At 39.6% G+C, this 21,075-nt stretch overlaps 1 protein-coding gene across 3 annotated transcripts in view; it reads left to right on the forward strand.

Annotated features, from left to right (window-relative positions):
• The window catches only part of NTM (neurotrimin), a 1,288,851-nt gene that overhangs the window by 1,266,287 nt on the left and 1,489 nt on the right, over positions 1–21,075 (forward strand). Inside the window, exons 7-9 of one of the 3 annotated variants that reach the window (XM_072611615.1) lie at positions 2,678–2,829; positions 7,957–7,992; positions 13,286–13,318. In XM_072611615.1, coding sequence (XP_072467716.1) covers positions 2,678–2,829; positions 7,957–7,992; positions 13,286–13,318 — 221 coding nt within the window. The remainder of the gene's footprint in view (positions 1–2,677; positions 2,830–7,956; positions 7,993–13,285; positions 13,319–21,075) is intronic. The other 2 variants (XM_072611616.1, XM_072611617.1) reach the window with 2 other exon arrangements.

A 21,075-nucleotide genomic window follows, 5' to 3' on the forward strand; every position in this document is an offset into this window, starting at 1 on the left:
TAATTACTGAGAGATGGGGGTCCAAATATCATGCCTGGGAGTTTGGGTCTGCACATTATTAAAACAGGGAGTGATGACATGTTCACTCGATATTTAGCGATGCACAAATTGCATTGTTTGCGGTATGGTGTTATATTTCCATAGTCTATATTGTGGCCAAAGGAAAATCTCTATTGTGAGTTTTCTTGTGTCTGACTGCTGCCTCCCCAAGTTATTGATTTAACCACACACACACATACACTGTACCTCCAGTAGACATGTGCAATATCCTAGGGGTTCAAAGTCTGCTCAAAATATTGGACTCTTCCCTTCATGATACCTTGGAGTAAGGAGAGCTTGTATTCTTTCTCCTTCTTTGACTTCCATGATACAACCACTTCCTTGTTCTCTTTCTATGGGTTACCTGTCTTTGCTCAATGTCCTTTGTTGTATCATTACTCATTTCTACTCGGTGGCCTCCTTTTCTTATCTATTTCATAATCTTCTCTTAGTGATCTCATCATCCCTTTTGTGTTCAAGCATCATTTCTATGCAGATGATTTCAAAATCTACATTTCCTCCCCTAATCTCTCTCCTGAACTCCAGTTCCTTATCAACTACCTGTTCAGCATTCCCAACTGTATGATTCATTAACGTCAGACTTAAAACAGATCTCATTATATTTTCCCCTAATTCTGTCCTTCCTACAAACTTCTGAAATTCTGTTTCTATTCAGATATCATCATTTTCCCAGTCATTTCTGTTCATAACCTTGAAGTCACCCTTGTCTCTTCCATCTCCTCCAACTGCCCCTCTTCTCTGCATAACCAAAAAGTTGCTTAAATCCTATGAGTTTCACCACTACAACATCTCTTGCATCTTCCTTTCCTCTCCAATCACAAGGCTACCACTGTCACTTAGGCCCTTATATTGATAAACCCTCACATGTTTCAGTAATCCCTATGGGCTCTCCTTCCTCTGAATTCTCCACACTTCTATTTATTCTCTACACAGTTACCAAAATATTCTTACTAAGATATAGGTCTGATCACGTCAATTCTTTGCTCAAAAAACACCCAGTTATTCAGTATGAGAGGGAAAAAAATCAAACACCTTAGGTTGGAGCCAGATTTTGGGGCCTTAAATTCCTGGCCAGCATTCCAGCCTTATTTCACATTATTCATTTTCAAGCATTCCATGGTCCAGCCAAGCTGGATGATTAGCCAGTTTCAGAATTTAACCTTACATCTTCCACCTCTGGGTATTTACACAAGCTGTCTCCAATGACCGGAATGCCCTCACTCCTAATCTCTGTTGCCCAAAATTCTTTATGCCTCTGGTGGCATGTTCTCTAAGAAGTCTCTTCCTCCACCCACAAGTGATTTAACTCTCTCCCTCCCTCAATTACTTTATCTCCTACTTATTTATGCATATGTTATATGTCTTCAGATAAATTTGATTTAGAATTTAAATTTATTGGTGCAGGAATGTTTTTTTCCATTTTTGCCTGTGGAGCCCTACCTAATGCCCCAGATAGTGTCTTGCATGAAAGAGAATATGGCCCAATGGAAAGAGTTCAGTGTATGAAATCAAAAGACCTGAGTTCAAGCCTTAATTATGCCACTATGACCTTGCCTCTTTGACACTGGACAAGTTATTTCATTCCTGTGGGCCTCACTATCCTTATCTGAACAATGAAGGTGTTGCGCTAGATGACCTTTAGAGAACAGCCACAAACTGTTGAACACTAAATACATTAACAAATAGCAGGAACTTAATAAATGTTTGTTGAATTGAACTTGATAATCTCTTATTTTGGCTAGCTTCCTTGACAAATATCTTGTCTAGGTTCAACTAATCCATTCAGACCACATTGAGTATGCTGACACCTGCTACATGATCAAGAAAATATCCCACCTCTACTGTAGCCACAGTACCTTAATCCTCCAAATGGGTTTCCTATGCTTCTTCTACCAACACTTGCCCTATGCCACTAGAAAACATATCCCATTGCCCCTCAGCTTTCTCTGATAGCAAGGATGAATGACAGCCTCTGCCCCTTCCCTTCCTTCCAGGTCTGAGGGAGTAGGAAGTGAAATCATTAGTAAAATGCTTCAAGTTCTGGGAAAGAGTCATGTTGTTCACCTATAGGGAAACAAATGTTCACTTAATGCCCTCTGGATTTTTTTCTTATAATCTTTGTCATCATCATCATCGAATTATATGCTATGAGCACTTATTATGAGGCTAACATTATTCTATATGATGTGTATTAATTATTGACTAGTTGACTATCACAAATAGTGTTCTCACTTTCAAAGAAGATATATATGTGTTTGTGTGTATAGGTATACAAACATATATGCATGTATACACATTGTAAATATGCCTATATTTGCACATCATGCATATACATTGTATATTACACGTCTGTGTATAATCAACCCGGAGATGACCACCTAACAGTTAATGTCTTCAGGAAGAAAAAGAAACAGAAACAGAGAAATAGGGATATGTGTCATTGTATATGAAATCACACTATAGGTGAGTAGGAAGGATGATGATTATAAGGCCATTAAAGGGTAGAATATGACAGAACTATACATTTCAGAAAATGTCTTGTTTTTATAGTGAAATATTGACCATCTCTCTTTCTCTTCTTTTCTCTCCCTTTCTCTCTCTCCTTTGTTTATCCCAGGCTGGTTGGAGGACAGAAGCGAGTGAAAGTTGAAAATAGACCATTCCTCTCAAAGCTCATCTTCTTCAATGTCTCTGAACATGACTACGGAAACTACACTTGTGTGGCCTCCAACAACCTAGGCCACACCAATGCCAGCATCACACTGTTTGGTGAGACGGAACCCCAGGCAGGACAGGGAGGGGACAACTTATGGTGGAGAGAAGGAAAAGGAGGTAGAGACAGAGGGTAAAAATCTTGACCATAGAATCCAAAGCAGTAATTTGAGACAGATGGGGAATAAGAAGGAACACACAGAAAAACACAAGCATATACACATGCAAAATAGCCTGTCTAAAGAGCTCAAAGATGGGCAAAAGTATGTTAGGGAAACCCATCTGTCAAAACAGTTTCCTCCTCATCCTGATCCTGTGATCAGGGTAAGAAGGAGAAGAATAGATTATGAGTGAAAGACACAGTGGATGATCCATAAAAAAACAAAACAACTCTGATTTGTTCAAGCTAGGTTCACATGCTAAATGGCAAATAATCACTTTCCCCAATGTTTGCTCTAAAAGAATTATCATCAGGGAAACTGATTTTCATTTGTGAGGTAGGAATCAAAGACATTTAGGATTCCAGATAGCTTCATCTTTCATGAGAGAAGATAGTGGTCAATGGGGTGTTCTTAGAAAATGTATTTGTGGCAAAAAACCTGCCTAAAAGAATAAAGAATGGTCTATATGGTCCATTATCCTGATTAATGGTTAAAATGGTTAAAATCCATTCATTCATTCACTCATTCATTCAACAAATATTTATCCAACACCTAATATGTGCGAGTCACTGTGCTATCCCCCCATTACACCCCCTGGCCAGCTGTGTTGGTGTCTGCATCAGGTGAGTGTGCCTCCTTTCCTGACCCCTACAGACAACAGTCTAACATGGAGGTTGGGTTTCCCACAGTTCTCCCAATAGTGGAACAACCTCCACAAATGTTGCTGAGTGCATTTCCATAATACTCAATCACCGGGCATAATCTCCAGGGGTTCAGATAGTTGTTTCATCCTTCCTTCAAGCTTGGGTGAGCATAAGAACTCTCCACAACCTTGGACCCTACAAGGAAAGTTCTGATTTCTATCTGTTTGCTAAGTTTTAGGGGGAGAAGGAGGAAGTAAATGTAGGGAAAGGATTTCTGAGAAACTAGCAAAAGGGAAGGAATAGAAAAAGGAAGAAAGGAAAGGCTATCCCAGAGGGAGTTAATTGCCCTATGGCTTTTTCTTGGTCCTCCTATTAAAAAAAATTATCAAAGATTTGGACAAAGGTATAGATGACATGCTTGCCAAATATGCAGATGGCATACATGAAGCTAGATGGGATAGCCAACACATTGACCAACAGAATCAGGACGCAAAAACGTTTCATCCATATAGACTAATGGACCAAATCAAACAAGATGACATTTCATAGGAATAAATGTAAAATGTAAAAATAACTAGAATGAGAGAAGCTTGTTCTTACAAAAGTTCTGGTGAAAAGGGCATGGTGATTTTAGTATATTTTAAGTTCATTATGAGTCAATAAGTGTCAAATGACAGTCAAAAAAGCTAATGTAATCTTAAATGGCATTAAGTGGAGAATGGTATCCAGAACAAGAAAGGTTAGAGTCCATCTGTACTCTGATTTGATCAGGCCACATCTACAGTAATAATACTTTATAATTATTACATAATGATAGTCCAGTTCTGTCTACCCCATTTTAGAAAGGACATTGACAGGTTAGAGTGCAAAAAGAGGAGGTTGAAAAAATGGTAAGAGGATTAGCAACCATGCTAAAAGATTAGTTAGGGGAACTGGGAATATTTAGTCTGGCAAAGAGAATATGTGGGGAGTCATGATAGCTGCCTTTAAATCTCTAAAGGACTGACATTTGGTAGAGGGATTAGATTTGTTAGCTTGACTCCATAGGGCAGAACTAGCAGTAATAGGTGAAACTTGGAGAGGCAGGTTTTGGCTAAGTGTAAGCAAATACTTCCTAGTAATTAATGCTGTCCATAAATGCAATGGGCTACCTTGAAGGGTAGTCTGTTTGGGTAGAGACTGGAAAAATTTAAGCAGAGGACAACTAACCATTTACTTCTCAAGGATGTCATTTCTGATTCTTGCTCAGGTATATATTTGGCTAGTCATCTCCAAGTTGCTTCCTGGCTCTAGGATTCTATGATTCTATTAAAATCAACTTTTTATTAAGAATTGCCAACAATCCCATACCATGGAGAAGCTCTCCTTCCTGCTTACCAAAGCAAACTGCACTCTGCTTATGAAAGACAAGAGACAACACTACTGCATCCACACATCTCAAATTACAAACTGCATTTTAATCAGTTTATCCCTTACTCCAAATATAAAGTAAATTCATTTAATGGAGTTATAAAGTACATGGGAATCATGAGAGACCCACCTTTAATTCCAGAGCTGGTTTATCAGAATAGGGACAGCTGTGATGAGAGTGATGATCCATTCTGATGAGCCCCCACAAGAAAATAGCTACAATTGTGCAACACTTCTGTTAAGACTTTGGGGGGGGGGGCAGGTGGATATTGGCACAACCAAAGGGGCCAAGATCTGAGAGGAGAAATTGGCTATTTCCTTCTTCTTTTGGAGTTGTCCCCCAGTCTCTTCCTCAACATATTTCCATTGCTATTTCTACCCATTGGCCTGTCTTCATCCTCCTGAGTCCTTTGGACATTTTGACTAGCATGTATGCACTACCCCTTTGATGAGTTTTCTTATCTCTCCTCAATAACTAGGCTTCCTTCAAAACAGGGAATCAATGATTTTTGAAAAATAAGTGGAACAAAGAAAATCTGGTAGGGAGAAAAAATAGTAGTATAGAGATCCATATTTAAGTCTGCTTTTCTTTTTTCCAGAAGACCTATGTCTAAAGGATTCTATCCTAAGGCTGTAACAAGGAATTAACATAATCCACAAAACTCTCATATCTGCCTTTTGGCTGAGCGTAGTTAGATCCCTCATTCCAGAGATCCTGATCCTCCTTCTAAAGGTTCTAAACGCTACCACTATGGAGGCATATTGTCTCTTTTCCTTTACCACATCCTACACACTAGCAACCTTGAGTTTGATCAAGAATATTTACTTGTAAAAGATTTCCAGAATGAATCCATCAAGGCAAAGTAAGGAGAACTGCTTAGCAATGATTCTCCCTCAGTCATGCTGGATGCTGCCTATTATACTAAGAACCTCCAATTCCTCTTATCAATCAATGAAATAAATACGTAGATCTCAAGAACCAATCTTCCCTTTCACCCTGGTCTGAAAACTGAAATTTAATATTCTCTAATGCAGACTGTTGTCTCACCACAGGAAAGTGTCAGTTTAGTCTTCACATCTCCAAGTCCCAGAAGCTTAGCACTCATATCTACACTTCATTTTACTGGGCTTTAAGGTTGTAAGGTTCCCTTAAAAGACGGCCCCTTAGAATTGGTACGTCCTCTAAGTCAAAAAAAAAAGCAAGACTTTGAAATGTAATCAACAACTTGCTAGGTAATTTCCTGTTTTAGTGATGTTATGATTTAAAAGAAAAAATATAGATAGGGATGAGTATAACCCTCAACCAATAAACCAGCACATATTATGCCAGTAACTGTGCTTGGTGCTAGGGATATGTAAAGGCTAAAAAGGAACAGCCCCTGCTCTCCAGGAACCTATATTCCATTGGAAAGGCAATATGTATATGTATGCATATGGAAAATTAATGCTAGGAAAGCACGTGGTCAGGCATTAGTGACTGGGAGCACCAGGAAAGAACTCAAGCAGGAAATGGGAAGTGAATCTGAGCAAAACTTTGAAGGAACCTAAGGATTTAAGAGGCAGAGGTGGGGAGAGATGACATTCTAGGCATTGCACACAGTTTGTGCAAAGACACAAAAACGAGATGCAATATCATGTGTAAAGGATAGAAAGAAGGCTAGCTTGGTTAGACCAAGAGCACAAGAAGGAGAATGGTGCATCATAAGCCTACAAAAGTCAATTGGAGTCAAGTTGGAGGGAGCTCTAAATACCAAATACAGGAGTTTGTATTTGATAGTAGAAAACAAAGTATCTCCAACATATACAAAGATAGCCCCTTTCTTTTAAATAATCTTACCTATTCTGCCACCTCTCCCCTCTACAGCCACATACCCCATATTTACACATGGGACCAAGTCTTTTGAGACATGTCCTTGATGGCCTTTCAAAAGTATTCTGTTTCCATTGTGTTTTCAATGTGATTTAATACTATATTGTTTCATGACTGTATGTGGTCTTATGCACCAAAGCTTTAGTGTTATGGTGGGATCTTGGACTGTTTAGGAAGCATGCAGTCTTAGTTCAAGGAAATATCATAGTAGAGATATGCCTGAGAAATTCCCATGTCACTTATTACCTCCAAAAGAGCCCTTAGTTCTGTATCATCAGCTGAATGGATGTAAGCTTGAGAAGCAGTATTACATTTCAGGAAAATGTAGTAGCCTATTTATGAAGTTTTTTGTGATATTTTGGTCCCTCTGCAGCATCCCAGCAAGCCAGCCAGGTTACAGTCATCTCTCCATCAATTCTTCCATAAACCAAAGCCTCTTCCTACCTGATCTGGACAACAGCATGCTTCCCTAATGGACTGCAAAGGGGCACAGTTGCTGTGTAGCCTCCCTTCATGGTCATGAACCCAGAATGTGTCCCACCTGTCCTGTGAAGGAGGTGGTTTCTGAATACATGAACCAATCTGGGTCCTAGGCATTTTGTAAGAGAATCCTGCAGATCTGTTCCCAAGACAATGAACTTCAGTACTGGGAGACATTCCTGCCATGAGAATTTGGAATAAGGGACTTGTGGATTCCTAAAGTTAGGTCACAGCTTGGGGTGGGGAATTAAATGGAGGTAGGAAGGGATGCAACACAGGGGCCATGGCCCTTTGCCACCAACTCATCATCCCCAGCCCAGCAAAAGCAAAGGGCAAAGCCATCTGCATTCTAATGGGGAGTGGGATATGGTAAAGAGTGGAGAGTGGTCACTCTCAGCAGGAATGAATGCCAAGCTACAGCCTTGTGTGATGTGCTCACTGTTTCTCATGCGGCATCATGTTCATTTTTCATATCCTTGCTGTCTCCCCTTGCCATTTTTTTTATTCAACATGTTTGTGAGGCAGTATACAAACTATATATAATCAATATATAGGTACTGTATATAAATATATATTGTGTTTTCATTTTTCTCTTCCATCTTTCCCTCACCTGGTTTAGAAATTAATGAGCCCACAAGCTCAGCTTTGTTCCAAGGTCAGTATTGCTCATGCTCTATGTTGTCCTCTTCTCTCCTGTTCCTCTTCCCTAAGCTCCCTTTCCCCCACCCTGCATAGCCCGGGATCCCCATATTTGCGATTGCATGGAGGATGATGGAAGGTCATTGGAGGGATTTATAGGGAGCTTGGTGGGAATCCCAGGAGAGCTTCATTTCAGGCTTATTTATTTGTTTGTTTATTGCTTGGTGCCAGCACAGCCACAGGAAGGGGAACAGGAAAAGGAAGAAATAGCCTTCTCTTCTCAGGTCCAAAAAAAATGAACTTGAGGAAAGAAGGAGGAAGAAGCGTCAAACAGTAGGGGATAGTGAGGCACTTGACAATTCTGAAACAGAGAACTAAGCAATTGCTGGACAGGAGACTGCTGACAGCATCTCACCAGCAGGGTCAGAAACACAGTGTATATGAAAGAGTCAAAAAACTCCACAAGGGCTCTTGACCTCAGACAAACACATCAGCCTCAGTGGTTTGTTCACACCCAGGTCCTTCAAGGGAAGGCTAAGAAAAAAAATGATTACTCAATTGAATTCTAAAAAAAAAACAAAAACAGCAACAACAACAAAAAAAATACCCACCTCCAAATCAATAAGACACAGGCATTGTGGTTTGTCTCTATCCCCCTCCTCTCAAGATGTCAGCTGAGAGGTAAGGTTCCCCTCCTCCTGAGGTTTTAAGGGGTATAGTAACTCATTTTATCATCTCCTTTCCCCACTCCTTTTCTTTCCACTTGACTTGCATGACTTTTGCATCTCTCTCCCCGTCCTCTTGGTCATTTAAATCCTGCTTGAACTCTGGCTTGGCCCCATAACCTCTGATGGTAGGTGACCATTAACCTCAACTACACACTGGATCTACAGTGAACACAGAGGGAGAAGATGCTGTGATGAGAAGAGTGTGCGGAGTGTGTTTGTGCGTTTGTTTATGTGCATGCATGTTAAATTCTCTGTTCAAGGGGATGGCAGTGATTGCAAAGGCCATGAAGAAAGACTGCTTTATAAGGGAACGAAGTAGAGAGAATCCGGTCTCCTTTTCCAACTTGCTCATTTACTCATCCTTTTGTCTTGTTGGGAAAACAAAATAAACCAAAATTAAAAACAAAACAGCATCTCAAGTGACTTACAGGCCAGAGGGATCCAGGAGAAAAAAGGAGAGGAATCAGAGGAAGAAACTAGAGAGAAGAAATAATGTAGAGAGTTGGGATTTGGAGAGATCATTGTATATATTGCAGTCCTGTGTAGACTGGTGCACAGATGGAGCGATGACATAGAAAAAGATTAAAGAGAAAAATTTATGGAAAAGAGGTTAAATATAGAATTCTATTGCTACTTGCCCTTTGTTCTTGAAGAGGACCATGACATTGGGAAGATGTCGCCATGACATGCAAGTGAATTGGATTTAAGTGTGGGAGGGCTGCACAAAGTCACCAGCCTCACTTTCTCCTCTGGAGCCATCTGGGTCCAGTGGTGAAATATAGATCAGCACAATATAGATAGATATAGATAGAGATCTGGAGATGGCCCCAGATAGAATTATGTAGAAGAAGGTTGAGGAGATGAACCAGTCAAGCAGATGGGTAGTGCTAGTTTTGCTCCTGTAGAAGTCTGGGGTTTGCCCAAAGTAAAAAAGTTAATTCTGAACACATAGCTCATTCCCTAAGTTCACTATCTAGAAGTTTTGAAAAGTCCCTTTAAAGTCTATGGTTTCTAGAAAGACAGTATTCAGATCCAGTGTGGCCTCAGCCATACTGAAGGAGTGTTTTCTGTCAAAGGTGTCTCAAAATAAAACATTATATAGTGAACCCTGGACAGGAATGGAAGGACCTCATTTGTGTTCTTGACCCTACCACTAACTTATTAACTGGGTGAATGTGGGTAAATCATTTAACTTGGCCTCAGTTTCCTTGTCTGTATAAATGAGGGAAATGGATAAGTTAAATTTCACTATCTCTTTCAGTTTCAAAGTTCTATTATCGTTTAAATATTTTCTTCCCCTTTCTAAATCTAAAATGCTTCCTGTGAATGGGGGAATAGGTAATATTAAGAATGGGGGAGGGGAAGGGGTCTAGAAACGAGTTGAAGAATGATGACAAGAACTCTCATTTCTATTAGCATTCTAAAGTTTACACAGGGCTTCTTACAAGACAGGTAGCACAAGTACTATTTTCCACATTTTAGAGAGGAGGAAAATTGGATTTCAGAGAAGTTAAAGTGACTCATTCATGATCATACTTACTCTTAAGTAGCAGAACCTGGATGTGAATCTAAATCTTCCAATACTCTTTCCTCTTTAGCAAGGTCGGCTTTTATCTGTTTTGTGACTTGGATTTTCTTCTGGGTCATGGGGCTCCTTCAAGACAGGGATAAAGATATTCTATAGCACTTGAAGGCTCATAAAAAAAATTAAAAAACCAAAAATTTATATACATTTTCTTGTGTGATTTTTTCAACAACCCTGTGGAATAAATATTGCAAGAATTATTATTCCTCACTTAAAAATGAGGAAGCTGAGGCATAGGAATATTTAAATGATTTGCTCATGCGTACATAACTAGGAAATGACGTACTTTTTATAAACACTTAGCACAGTGCCTGGCACATAGTAGATATTTAATAATTACTTCCCTTTCCTTTCTGTCTTGTAGTTGGGTCTACCTGTCTACAAGTCTAACACTCTGTCCACTACATCCCATTTTTCAACCATTTTTTTATGTTGTAGAATTTGCCTTATTTAGTGCAGTTATGTTTCTTGGTTATTTTGGATAGCCCTGAAATACACTAGAGAATCATGGTTCTCTTCAAGGATATCCTCAAATTATGCTCATCTCATTTGTGAGGTATGACATAGATATATTGAATATGGATCAGAGAAGCTCCCAGAAGGCACAACTTTGTATGTGAAACTCCAGGTGGTTTTACAGCTCAGTGCCCTAGTGAACTAGGATATTCTGGACAAGCATATTCAACTCTTCTGCTTCTCATTTTTCGTTGTCCCTTACACAAATGCAATAGGTTGTGAGCCATGCACCCACATTCATATCTGATGGCACAAGATTTCTTGTGTTATGTAAGAAATTCTGAAATAGGGCCATTTACCCCTCAGCTCCTCCAGCAGGTAAGTTTTCTGGGGTTCTCAGTATTCATTCACCATCACATTGTCCTTTGTCCCGTCTCCCCAAGGCATTAAGTCAGCTTTGATGGCATCAGCAGGCAGGGAAAGGTCTCCTGATTAATGCCTGAGAGTCTTGTGGTGACCATCAAGCCAATTTATTAGAGAATCTGGAACCAGAGTAAACTTTGTCTGTCTCATGGACACAATTACAGCAGGGAGTTATTATCAGGACCTTCCCATGGAGGAGTGAGGAGAGTTAATTGGATCTGGCAGTCTAGCAGTTAGCATTTCTTTGGCACATGTGTTAACATTACACAAGTTGCTTCTTTTCCTGGAGATTTGGATAGCTTGACATGAAACAAGACTTTGGGACTTTTCATTTCTGCAACCATCCTTAAACTAAACCTTCCAGGATTAGAAACAGATCCCTCTGTGAAAGTGTGAGGTCCATCCAATTCAGCAGTATTCTAGAGGAGAGTTTTATTTTGGAATTGTGTGTGTGTGTGTGTGTGTGTGTGTGTGTGTGTGCTTGCTTGCCTGTGTCTTCCTCCCAACCCTCAGCTTGCCTTCATCCTGTAGTTAATGAGAAGGTTGCAATTATAATTCATTCACATTCTTGGCAAGAGAATGCATGTTTGAACTGCCAGCCTCAAGTTTCCTTAGTAGCCAAAATGTCATTCATAGGCTTTGCAGATGACCAGAGCTGGATCAGGGGCCTCCAGAGATCCCAACATTTCTGGAGCCCTAGGCATTCCAGCATAACTTGGGTTTCTGTTAGGTAGTTTTTGGTAACCATCGTTTGTCATTCCTTTTTGCTGTGGTCTCACCCAAAAGAAACAGACTTAACCATAGCATGAGGAGGTTAGGTTAGATAGAACGAAGAATTTTCTGGCAACAGTTTAATTATTTCCTGAAGAAAACTCTTTTTAGCTGATAGAGCTATAATATCGTTACTTAAACTAGCCCAAGTACAATAGGAGGGAAAGTCAGAGACAAAAATAATTAATGTTTTCCCCAGTCTCAGTAGATACTAAAGAATTTTACCTTTCTCTCAAGTGGTCTCTCAAGCTAGAACTTTGGGGGAGAAAAAACAACAAAAAAGCAATACCTGAATGAGAAGAACCCAGATTTCTTGTCTTTTCCCCAAGTCCACTCTCCTTCTGGAGTCTGAAATACAGTATTAACCTTGTTTTGTTTTGTTTTTAAATGCTTTCATGTATTGAGAGCTAGGAGGGTCCTTGAAGACCAGCAAATACGATCATTTTTGCCGATGAGGAAGGAAAGCACAGAGAGGTTGGCTTGCCCTGGGTCACAAAGCTTGTGAACCTGAGGCAGAATTCCAACTCAGGTTTTTCTGCCTCTGATTTCAACACTTACTCTTTTACGCCACCCTACTTACTTCAAAATATGTACCTTTCTGGTGCTTCCTGAGGACTCAGTCACTATTATGATGGAAGTAAGCAGATAGAAGATTCTCTCCTAAACATTCATGTCATGTTTCCAACATGATCAAAAAAAGGAACTCCTCTTCCTTACCATGCATTCACACCCCTCTGCCCACACACTCCAAAAATTTCTATTTACCTTGTGTCCTAGGGATTAGGAGATTCATTTCTATAAATTTCTATTTCTTCCCTTTCCATTATCAACCTCAAAAGCATAAAGTTGCAAGTATACTGTGACAGGGCATCTTATGCAACCACCTTGGCTCTCCTAACACATTATTTCTGCATCAAAAAGGTTCTTCACAGCTTAACCCAATAGACTTTGCATCTCCAAAGCATTTCTTCTGTATATTCCCGGTAACAACTTTCTATCTCCCACTAATATTCTTCATTAAAGGAAGAGAGCCACACATACTGGGTTCCTATCATTAACACACTAGAAAAACATGCTCTAGGATAAGACTTAAATCCACTGTAGTCTAATATGAAAGCTTTCATCTACTATCACTTCCCCATTCCCCCCAAACATCTGGCTACCCCCAAGAAACCTGAGGAGAGTGTGCAAAAGAGCGATGTTAATCATTCGTTATTTATGCGTTTGAGGCAAGAAAGAGAGAAATGAAGACTGGCCTGACTTAGGAAAGCTTTTCCCCAAAGAGCTCATCTGAGGACAAAATTATCTCTTTCTACCATAACAGTGGATTGTTTTTAATTTTTTAGAAGAGAAAACGACAGCCATGACACCTTGGAAAGGTTAGTATGCTTCTATCTTAGGCAGTCATTGCCTTGGGAGAAGGGGTTATGGGAAATCTCTTCAACTCTCTCCAACCTCTTCTCTGCACAACTTCCTTTCTTCTGCTCTATGCCTGATCTAATCTTGGAAGCCAGCCTGGTGGAAACACTTCCTGGAACCTAGACTTTCAATGCACTCATAGACTAATCCTCCTGTTGACTTCTGGATTATTTGTTTCTCAAGAATGCCTTTAGCCTTTCCCTAACTCCATGACTGGCCTCAGCTTTCTCACAGGAGTCTAACTGATGTTGCTGCACTAATGTAATCCTGTCTGTTCCCAGAGCACCTTCCTATCTGATCTACATACCAGATCTCCCTCTTAATCCTAAATGCTTTGGAACAACCCTCTCAAACTTGGCCTTGCATGCTGCTTCTCAGTGATTCCCTTTCTTTTTCCTCTTTCTTTTCACATCTAAAGATGATGGGGAGGGAGGGTGGCATTGGAATGGGGATAAAAAAAGAGGGAGTTTTTTATGTGAGTCACTTGGCTAAAACACATCTTTTTTAAGGTCCTCATAATTACCAGATGTTCCTGTTGACTACTGATATTCATAATCATTGCAAAGAATTCTGACTGGTCTGGTCAGTCAGATGCTATGGGCTATGGGCTACTAAACTTAACATAATATTAGCAATACTTATAGTCATGCTGGAGAAGAGGCAAAGTTGGAGAAAGAATCATAGTCTCCTGCTACTGAGCAGATCAAATGCTTGATCAGCTACATCCAACTGAAGACATGTGAGGCTTCTAGAACCATAGTACTATTGAGTACAAGGAGTTTGACTCCTTGGATAAGAGGTCTTGGGAAAATGCCATACATTTTGCAAGTCAGGCAAGGAAGAATTTAGGTGAGATATATTCTCACAGTACAAAAATCCTAAGTAGATTCAAGGTTACTATTGCTCCCCTCTTGGTTCTGTCTCTACCCCCAACACCTTGTTTCTGAAAATGTGAGAAAGCCCCAAAGGTCACTTGTCACATGGCAGTTTGCCTTCTGGAAAGATCTTACCTTTTGGCAGCTGGTTTTACGTGGAACACCATGTACATGGAGTACCTTGTTAAATGGCCTTGGGTTGGTGCAAAGTCAGTCTCCTGGGATTGCCCTACATCTGCTAGGGCAATGGCTCCTGCTCCTAGACAAATACCCAAGGAGAGGAGTAAAGAGGGAGGAGCATCCATTTCTTGTCAAGGACATCTTGACTTTATCATGTCACAAAGGTTTGAACTGATATTCCAGTCTCTCCATTAGAGACCGCTCCTACTTCAGAAATTGGTAGAACTCCATGGCAATTCTTCATCATGGAACTATCTAAGGTACCAGCCAGCTATGCTTGAAATTTGGCTTGCTTGTCTTTAGTCTGATTATTTTCAAAGATAACATTTGATGGTGCTAATTCCAGTCATTAATTTCTTTGATAATGACCACAGAAATAAAGGATGGAGCAGCCTGTCAACCTCTTTGAATTTTTTATCTTATTTTCTGAACACCCAAATATCCCATCATCTAGTGTACTTCTTTCTTGTTCCATGAAGTCTGTGCTCTGTGCTTGACAGAGAATAATGTGATAGTTTGCAAAATATATTGGAAATGACCTCAAGAAAATATATGGAATGACTTCACCTGGACAGAGAAAGGTCTATCAGACTCAGAATGTTAGAGTTGCAAGACATCCAAAGTCTATCTGAAAATGTATTCTTTCTATAACATTCCTAACTAGAAAGCATCCTTTTTCTGCTTGAAGATGGCCAGTGATGGAAAATTAAGTGACTTCCTTCTCTCTTTTTAGACAACTCTAACTCTTAGGAATGATCTCTGCCTTTCTGCCACTAGCTCACATTATTCCTGATCCTTTTCTTTGGGACCAAATAGAATATTCTAATTCCTCTTTCATATGATGAGTCTTCAGATACTTGGAAGACAATGACCATCCACCCCAACCTCAGCTTCTGTTCTGCACTTTAATCATGACCTTTCTATGTTCTTTTCTCTTTCCTTGTTGTGTAATGCATTTCTTCAACTATAGATAAATGAAAAAAACATTGGAGTATGGGTGTGTTAATGGCCCAGAATAAGGGTAGTTTGGGGAAATTGGTGTAGAAATAAAAAATTTTAAAGGGATTTGGAGAAAGTTACTAGTTTTTCTTTATAACACCGATTTTTTCTCCTTTACGACAGTTTTTTTTTTAAAACATGACAGGTCAAGATTCTTTCTTGCAGACTCTTTGAGGCATGTCCCAGTGGGGAGTGGAGCCATAAGGAGCATTGATAGACACAATAATGAAAGAGAACATAGAAGGGAAACAGCAGCCCAGAGTGCCCACCTGGCAACCTCCCACTGGGCCATTGTATGCCTTTGGTGGGGGGAATTTGCCAGCCTGAGAACTGACTCCCACAGTGTTAGACTCCCTGGCCTGAAAACATGGTTTTCAGTCCTTCTTTACATGCTAACCAAGCTGCTCCCTCCTGTGCTGCACAAGCAGCTGGGAGATTTCCCCAAAGAGGGTTTCTTCAGACTGACCAATCCTCCATAAGGAGCAAAGGGGCAAGATCCGGAGCACTGGGAGTTGCCATTTGTTTTCTTCTGGTTTTATAGATTTCCTTATGTCCATTCATTGTAGCAAGGGCTGTCACTGCCAAGGGTCAGGAGGTATAAGTTTCACGTCAAAGCTGATCTTATGCATGTATGGATGCATGTGTCTGTGTGTATATTTGTGTGTGAGAGAGAGACAGAGACAGATACAAAAGGAAAGATATTGTTGACAGAAGCTTGTCCATACAATGGCATGGCTTCTAAATATGTGTTTGTAGGAATTTCATTTTTATTTTGAAGAGTTTTTTTTATTGTTGTTTTTCTTTTTGGTCTATGAGTTTATAGGTGTGGTGAGCTACTAAAGAGGAAATTCCCTTTACCATTGTAACTCAGCAGTTCAGTCCATTAAGCTATTCTACTCAGTAGGGCATATTTAAAACCTAACTTGTCCAGCATACATGGAATAATGGTAGACTTGATCAATAGCTTTTGTCATAAAAAGACAAGGAATCCATACTCCCATATATTCTGTGTTCGTATAGACTCAGAAATGATTCTCAGTCTCAGTCCTGGGCAAAGATCATGGGGGTAAATCCAAAGACATTCATGTTGTCATTTAACTAGGAAAAACAAACCAATACTCATGGTCCCTAAAGAGAGGGTCTTCCATAGGATGCATAAATAATTAGTATGTGGAATCAGAGACTATTAGTTCCAGAAGACAGCTAGAGGTCATCATCCAATCTATATCTGAGGAGGAAACGTTTCCACAATAATCCCTGACATGTGGGCTTACAGTTTCCAACAGGAGATCATTGGTTATTGGGAGCTCTCTAGTTCTCCTAAGGAAGCCCATTTTACTTTTAGACAGTTGTATTAGGAAACTGTTTTGTCCCTTATATTGACTTTAGACCTTCATTTTTCCTAGCTCTACATACATACTCTGGCAAACAAAGCAAGTTTATTCCCTCTTGCTCATGACAGTCATTAAAATACTTAAAGACTGTTCTCATGCGCCCTTCTACATCTCTTCTTTTCTAGACTAAACGCTGACAGTTTTTTCAGCTGAGTTACAAGTGACATGGTTGATAGTCTTCTCACCATCCTATTGCCCTCTTCTGGATGCAACCCAGCTTGTCAGAATCTTTCTTAAACTGAAAGGCGCAGAACAGAGCACAATCTCTCTCAGAATACAATAGTACTATCACCTCCCTTGTTACAGACACCATGCTTGTATTAATGAAGCTTCCAGTTGAATTAGATTTTGACTGCCATGTCACATAGTTATCTCATGCTAAATTTACAATTTTACATAAAACTCCTAGATTTTTTCTGAAATGTATAGAAATTTTTTCTCTACTGTGTGCAGTTATTTTTAAAAGTCTAACAGTACAACACTACATTTATCCATACCAAATTTCATGTTAGTAGATTTGATCCATTGAATGGTGTCCAGATATTTTAGGATCATGGCTCTGCCATTCAGTAGATTAGTTATTTCTCCAGCTTTTTGTCATACAACCTTTCATAGGTATGTCAGGTATGTCTTCATCCTAGTCACCGACAAGAAGAAGGCCACTAGATTTCCCTCTAGGTTACATTAAACACCACTGTTTGGTGCTAGACTTTTAGCCGTTTCAGAATTCTCCTAACTGGAATACATACACAGACACACACACACACGTGTGTGTGTGTGTGTGTGTGTGTGTGCCTGTGTATGTGTGTGTGTATTTATCTTGCCCACAAACATACAGTGAGAGATTTTGTTAAATATTGGCCTGAAATCTAGATATGATTATCATTATCAGGCCAGTACTCTAATCTTTTGTTCAGTCGTTTCAGTCATGTCTGACTCTTCAGGACCCCATTTGGGGTTTTCTTGGCAAAGATACTAGATGGTTTGCCATTTCCTTCTCCAGCTCATTTTACAGATGAGGAAACTGAGGCCAACAGGGGTAAATGAATTGCCATGGGTCACACACAGGTAGTGAGTACCTAATGTCAAATTTGAACTCAGGTCTTCCAGACTCCAGACCTGGTGCTTTTTGTGTTGCATGGCCTAGATGCCCCATGTCCTGATCAACCAATCTAGTAACTCTGTTAAAAAATGCATTTATTCTGATATGGCCTGCTTTTGAAGAGGCTATGCTGTCTCCTATTGATCATTGCTTCCCTTTCTGAGTGTTCAGAAAGCAACCCTTTAATACATTCTAAAATTTTGTTAGGAATTTTTCAGGCTTACCAGTTAAGAGAAAGAAGAATCCTCTCTCTCTCTCTCTCTCTCTCTCTCTCTCTCTCTCTCTCTCTCTCTCTCTCTCTCTGTCTCTGTCTCTGTCTCTGTCTCTCTCTCTCTCTCTTTCTCTGTCTCTGTCTCTCTCTCTCTGTATATATCTATATCTATATCTATATATATCTATCTCCTTTTGAAAATCAACACATTTTTCCATCGACCAGTGATTGGAACACTTTTTTAAAAACATTTTCTCATTTAACATGAACTTATTGAAACACTTTTTTTGCTATATTTTTCTGATTAGAACATCACTCTCTTTGGTAAAGAAAAAAGAATCAAAGTTAAGAACTGAGCAGTTGTACCTTCTCTCTATTATGTATTATCATCATCCCATCCACTCTACACAGTGGTCATACCTGAGAAATTCACATATGAAAGGGAGCCCAAATGCTACATAGTTCTATCTCTAACTGTACAGGAATCCTCTCTATATCCCTGGAAATTTAGATCCTTTCTTTTTTTTTTCCTTTTTTCTCCACCAGTTTACCAAAACAACAACAGGGACAGACCTTTTGTCTGTTGTGTCTAGCATTTATTTTCAGTCTTGGCTCATTTTCCTCTTTAGCCATTCCTAAAGATTACAAAATGATGATACTCTTTTGAATTCTTTGTCCATTGGCTTTTCATATTCTGTAAATGTCTTTCTTAAAATGTACAGCTCTTTAGATAGCTTCCGCTTTTCTTCTTCATTTGAATTATCTGCATCACTGGCATTTTGTTCTTGAGGGGATACTATCCATCTTGGGCCAACAATTTTTATTCTTTTGCTGAATGTTAGGTCCTAGGATATTAATTACCCTTTCCCTGAATTCTTTGAAATCCATTCTCTGCCAATAATGTGTCCCAGTGCTCCAGTTCTAAGATGATGTGGTCAAATTTTTTCTCAAGATTTCCATCACCTATACTTCAGCAAATGGTTCCTTTTTGTTTGTAGGAATCACATCCTAAGTAGTAGTTCTCTTAATTTCTTATTCTACCTTTTTGAGAATAAAATGGTTAATAACTCAGAAATATATCATTGGTTCTGCTTTTGTCAGAACAAGAACACCTCTTTATGTTCAGATAGTTGAAGTCTGTCCTCAGTCTCATTAGACTGGTTTCCTAAAAATGCAGAATTCAGAAAACTTCACTTCAGGGTCTAATTTGCAGGCATTCTTTTCTAAGTGTGTAAAGTGGACCTTATTTTGGTGGAATAGAGTTGCCTCAGAGCTACAGTGGAAATGTGCTACACTCTACAAAAATCTGATATATGATAATCCAAACTTATTCTACATAGATGCAGGAAGATGTATACAGCTACACTATAGAAGTTCTCAAAGGGTGCTGGCAGGACTTCTTAAAACAGAAGTCCTGGGGTCATTCAAGTATTAAGAGCCACTACCAAATTGAGGATTAATCAAAACTGATGATCACTGCATCAACAAAACTACATTGTAAGTAAATTAGAGTTTGATTTCTGGGCAATATTTCCTGAAAATATCTGAGGTCATGTGGCACAGGAAATAGAAGGCTGACCTTAGCGTTAGGAAGACCTTGCTTCAGGTCCTGCTTCTGATACATAGAAACTGACTGATCATGGGCAAGTCAATGAACAGTACACCTCTACAATTCTTTAAGATCATATGTTACCGAAGAATTATTCTTCTTTCTTAGAGTATTTCCAAAGTGGTAGTTCCCCACAGCACTGAAACCACAGGTCCACACAAAATCTGTTGCCTGCTGGAGGGCAATACGCCTGTATGCCTATAGGGACTTTGTGAAAAATGCTTCAGGCTGTCCCTTCTGCAGAATGGAGAATCAAAGAGAGTGCCAGAGGGAGAGGCAGATGTGTTGTGATGAAAAGAATGGATTTCCATTAGATTGTCAGCTCCTTGAGGTGAGGGGCTATATTTTTTTGTGAACTCAGCACTTAGCACAGTGTTTGGCAATATAATAAATACTTGATAAATATTTATTAATTGATCAACTGATTGGTGTGTGGTCAGTTCAACCGCTTAATAGCAAAGTCAATCTGGGTAAATCACTTAACCACATTGGGCTTAATATTTTCATCTGTAAAATGAGAATACTGAATTTTTTTCTTTATTACCTATCGCACATTGATACTGTGATTATCAAATGGAATTGTTATTATATGTTGATTTCAACAGGAAGACTCTCCAGTTGCTAAGTCCTTGGTTCCTGGACTATCCCAGATAAGATGCTGGAATAGTGCAAGGCTGGTATTCCATGTTGGGTATGGAGTTTCCCCAAAGGACTGAAAGTTTACTATAAGGAGTAAAGTTGGAAATGAAGACAGATTGACAGGGTTACTGATATGAAGCTTGAAAAATCTCCAATCTTAGTCACTCAGATATGCAGCTTGGTCCTGATCTGGCTAACACTGACCAAGGCACATGTCCCAGATGCTGATAACACTAGGGCTCTCATCTTGTACATTCCTTTGATATTTTATCTGACCACGAGCTTGGTCTTTGGTCCTTGCTTTTAGGAGATTCAATTTATTCTGATATAATAGGGAGCATTGCAGAAATCCCTGTCTAAACAGGTTGTCCTGGTTCACTGAGTAACGAATTATTTGAGTATCTAGACTCTCAGAGTGATATAGATGTGTGGGAGTTCTATATGTTCATGAGCATCCTTGGTATAACAGGTGAAGTAGTTGGCAAGTTTATGTTTTTGAGTGGCTAAGGTATGTGTATGTGTGAAGACAGGTAGAAGAAAGGATCAGGTGATCTTAAGGCCTACACTGTCAGTCCCTTTCCATCCCTCACTTGACTCTCAATGGAGCATCTGTGGGGTTGAAGCCATGTTTTCCTTTTAGGAATTGGAAGTAGGAACTTGGTCCCCTCCAGTGCTCAACCTAAATTACAGTAGCAGCTCTTTTGTTTC

The sequence above is a fragment of the Notamacropus eugenii genome, chromosome 5, assembly GCF_028372415.1.
Source record: "Notamacropus eugenii isolate mMacEug1 chromosome 5, mMacEug1.pri_v2, whole genome shotgun sequence".
NCBI classification, from domain to species: domain Eukaryota; kingdom Metazoa; phylum Chordata; class Mammalia; order Diprotodontia; family Macropodidae; genus Notamacropus; species Notamacropus eugenii.